This window comes from Sinocyclocheilus rhinocerous, unplaced genomic scaffold (genome assembly GCF_001515625.1).
Source record: "Sinocyclocheilus rhinocerous isolate Xijiao unplaced genomic scaffold, SAMN03320098_v1.1 scaffold1470, whole genome shotgun sequence".
In the NCBI taxonomy this organism is placed as follows: Eukaryota; Metazoa; Chordata; class Actinopteri; order Cypriniformes; family Cyprinidae; genus Sinocyclocheilus; species Sinocyclocheilus rhinocerous.
In genome coordinates, this window is record NW_015652166.1 from 64,221 (window position 1) to 67,966 (window position 3,746).

Sequence of the window (3,746 nt, forward strand, 5' to 3'; positions counted from 1 at the left end):
AAACGAGAATTTGCTGTTTATTTTTACTCACCCTCAGCCATCCAAAATGTAGTTGACTTTTCTTCAGTAGAACAGTAAAGATCTTTAGCTGAAATTGTGGTCATTGTTGATTCATAAAATGCAAGTCAATGACTACCGGCAATTGATAGTCAAAGAGCATATACAGGCAATGCAAAATTAAAGGGCACCTATTATGCCCCTTTTTACAATATGTAATATACGACTGAGGTGTCCCCAGAATGTGTCTGTGAAGTTTCAGCTCAAAATACCCTACAGATAATTTATTATATCATTTTGAAAATGCCTATTTTGAGTGGAAGCAGAAACACGCTGTTTTAGTGCATGTCTCTTTAAATGCAAATGAGCTGCTGCTCCCCGCCCCCTTTTTCAGAATAGAGCTGCGCCATTACAGCTCATAACTGCTAAAAAAAAACATCTGTTTGGTTTTGATTATCATGTCTATCGTGCTGAAATCACGCGTTTTAAAGCCATATTAGTTTAAACTTCTGATATACGGTTTTCTAAGCGCAAACGTCAGTAGCACGCGTATAGAAAGTAGCTGCACACGGCATGAGTACTAAGTTCTCTTTCACACACGAGTTTATGTTAAAAACACGCATAAGTTGCAAAAACACAGTCGGTTATGGTTGTGAAGTAAACATCTGGAAAAGGAATCGGGTGTAGATCTGTGTATTAAGTGACATCAGCATAATAAACTGTACCTATACTGCTGTCTATGCTATTAATATGACACAAAGAATAAAATAAAAGCAGAGAATCACTTACTGCTCTGGACTGAATAACGTCTATAGCCTTAATAAGAAGACATTTCTTACTTGAATGCTGCCTTAATAAGAAGACATTTCTTGCTTGAATGCTGCTTTTAAATGCTCTAGCGTGAAGATAAACATAGAGGATTGTGTGCGGCTCACTCAGGGCGGGGTCTCGGCTAGATTACGGCAGTGTCAATCAACACTCGTGGGCGGTGCTTGTAAATTGTGACGTCACACTTTACGGATTCTGTGATCGGCTTGCTCTGAGATGCTGCTCATGATTTATAGAGATTAAAAAAAAGGAGAGGGTGGGTTTTTATCATTATAGGGTGTTTGTGTACACACACTGCCGAAACACATTTATGTCCAAACAACATGTGAAAGTGAATTTTGCATAATAGGTGCCCTTTAATACCCGTGGCTCCATATGAGGTCTAATGAAGTGAAACAATCAGTCTGTGCAAGAAATTCAGGGCTCCAGACTGCGACCATTTTTTCTGCCGGTGCACTGGTGCGAACGCCGCGTTGTTCAACTAAAGCATGAAATAAACAAGAAATGAACATGTAATATTATTAATAACGGCATTTATCAATGCAAAACAATATAGTAATTTTATGATTAAATTATGACCAGGGTGGCTACATAAATAAAAAGTATTGTGGTTATACTTTATTTTAAGGTGTCCTTGTTATAGTGCAATTATACATTTAACTGCATGTACTTACTATATGGTTAGGGTTAGGATTTGGTTTAGGGTTACATGCATATAATTATGCATAATTTTTTTGTTATTATAATAGTAAGTACATGTAAAAGGACACCTTCAAATAAAGTGTTACCAGTATTGTTTAATGTCAGTTCATGATAACTAATGCATTAATATTAACATAGAATAACACTTCACAATAAGGTTTTATATCACATGAATGTCTCAAAAATGATGCATCAATTGAAGATCCATTCATTTTTTTGATCACAGCCCGCCTCCGCAGGCAGCATCCACACCTCCATCCTCTCTCTCCCGCTCACTCTCCGCACGTTCATCTCGCCTCTGACTTTCTGCAAACATCGACCCAATGAAGGAGCCCGACGCCATCAAACTCTTCATCGGGCAGATCCCACGCAATCTGGAGGAGAAGGACCTCAAGCCCATCTTTGAGCAGTTCGGCAAGATCTACGAGCTGACTGTGATCAAGGACAAGTACACAGGCGTGCACAAAGGTAAGGAGGCGCATGAGTTCACGCTTCAGGAGGGGACGGGGCTGAGCGTTTCTCAGTCACGACTCGCATGTGTAGAGTGCATTTGAATAAACAGTGTCATTTAACCCTTTCTTTACAGTGGTGTTCGTTTGCGTGCTCATGCTACACTCTGAATGTGATTTATTCTAGCTTCTGAAGCGTTTATCACTCACATACAGAGGCATCATGCAGTGCATTTTCTTGCAGTGCAGTATTATTTTAGTGCATTTAGTGAATGTGTGTATATGAGTGATGTTTTTGTCATGGGCTGAGCACAAGTAGCAGCAGCACAAGCCTGACGGTGCACAGCATGAGTTCTGTGTTACTATAAAAAGGGACAGTATGCTGTAAATACCAGGAACGCTCTCTCGCCGTCTCTCTGTTGTCGTCTTCATGAACTTCTCTTGCTTTCTGTGCCCTCTGTGGTTGAGTATTAGGTTTCCACTCTGTGGTGTAACTCTTGCAGTGTTTGCTTGCGCTGAATGAACCCTGTTCGGGGGCTTGACCGGGATTTAATCATGTGGATTTCTTAGTGGTTTAAGGTCACTGAGGTGATAAAAGAAGAAAGACCTTAAGGGAATAGTTCACCCGTGCATTAAAAAATATGCTACTCACTCTCAAATTCATGTGAATTTATTTCCTTTGTGGAACACAAAAGGTGAATTTTTGACGAAAATTGGGTATTTTGAAGAAAATACGCAGTCCACATATTTTCCAATTAAGGCCAGGAAGTGGTCATCATCATGACTCATGCACTATAGTCCTCTGAAGTCATATGATGAGTAAGTAGTTACTCACTAAAATCTTTGCGGCAGCTTTCAAATCCCGTGTGCTGGCATCTTAATGCATGGTTTTTCCTTCTGGAGCATCAGTGAGCGTTTGAACCTTCTGTAATAGTTGCGTATGAGTCCCTCAGTTGTCCTCAGTGTGAAAAGATGCATCTCAAAATCATACAGTCATTGTTGGAAAGGGTTCAAATACACAAAAATGCTGGAAAACAGAATATAATAAAATCTAGTTCAAAATATTAACAAACACAATGTTAGTATATCAAAGATATTAAAATCACACTGCCTCAAACACACACACTGTTCTATAGAGACATTTGTTGCGTTGCTTTGTGGTTTGCATGTGCTTTTACACGTAGAGTTTCCAATCACAGAAACGAAGGCATAAGCTGCCGCCTGATTTCTTTGTAGCTTTGTGTGTGAGTGAGTGTGAATGTGTGTGTGTGTGTGTGTGAGTGTGAATGTGTGTGTGTGTGAGTGAGTGTACTGGTTTATATATCCTGGTGGGGACTTAAACCTGACTACACACAGACTCATGGGGACTCGTGTCATGGTGGGGACCTAAATTGTGGTCCCCACGGGTACAAAAGCTTATAAATCATACAGAATGAAGTTTTTTGAAAATCTAAAAATGCAGAAAGTTTCCTGTGAGGGGTAGGTTTAGGGGTAGGGTTGGTGTAGGGCAATAGAATATACGGTTTGTACAGTAGACAAACCATTACGCCTATGGAGAGTCCCCACAAGGATAGCAAACCAGACATGTGTGTGTGTGTATATAATATATGTATATTATTTTAAAGTGATTTTTGGGTTAGATGGCCCTCTGAGATTTTTAATAATGATTAATAATTATATTTTTCATATAATTTTAATACATTTTTATTCAAATTATTTCATATTTTACATGATTAAAAGTTTTTTTTTTTATTATATCAGATATGTTTT

At 38.9% G+C, this 3,746-nt stretch overlaps 1 protein-coding gene across 4 annotated transcripts in view; it reads left to right on the forward strand.

Moving 5' to 3' along the window:
* Window positions 1–1,757: 1,757 nt before the first annotated feature.
* The window catches only part of LOC107713913 (CUGBP Elav-like family member 3), a 29,382-nt gene continuing 27,393 nt past the window's right edge, over window positions 1,758–3,746 (forward strand). For all 4 annotated transcript variants that reach the window (XM_016519562.1, XM_016519563.1, XM_016519565.1 and 1 more), the window contains exon 1: window positions 1,758–1,995. In XM_016519562.1, coding sequence (XP_016375048.1) covers window positions 1,851–1,995 — 145 coding nt within the window. In that variant the 5' untranslated portion in view covers window positions 1,758–1,850. The remainder of the gene's footprint in view (window positions 1,996–3,746) is intronic.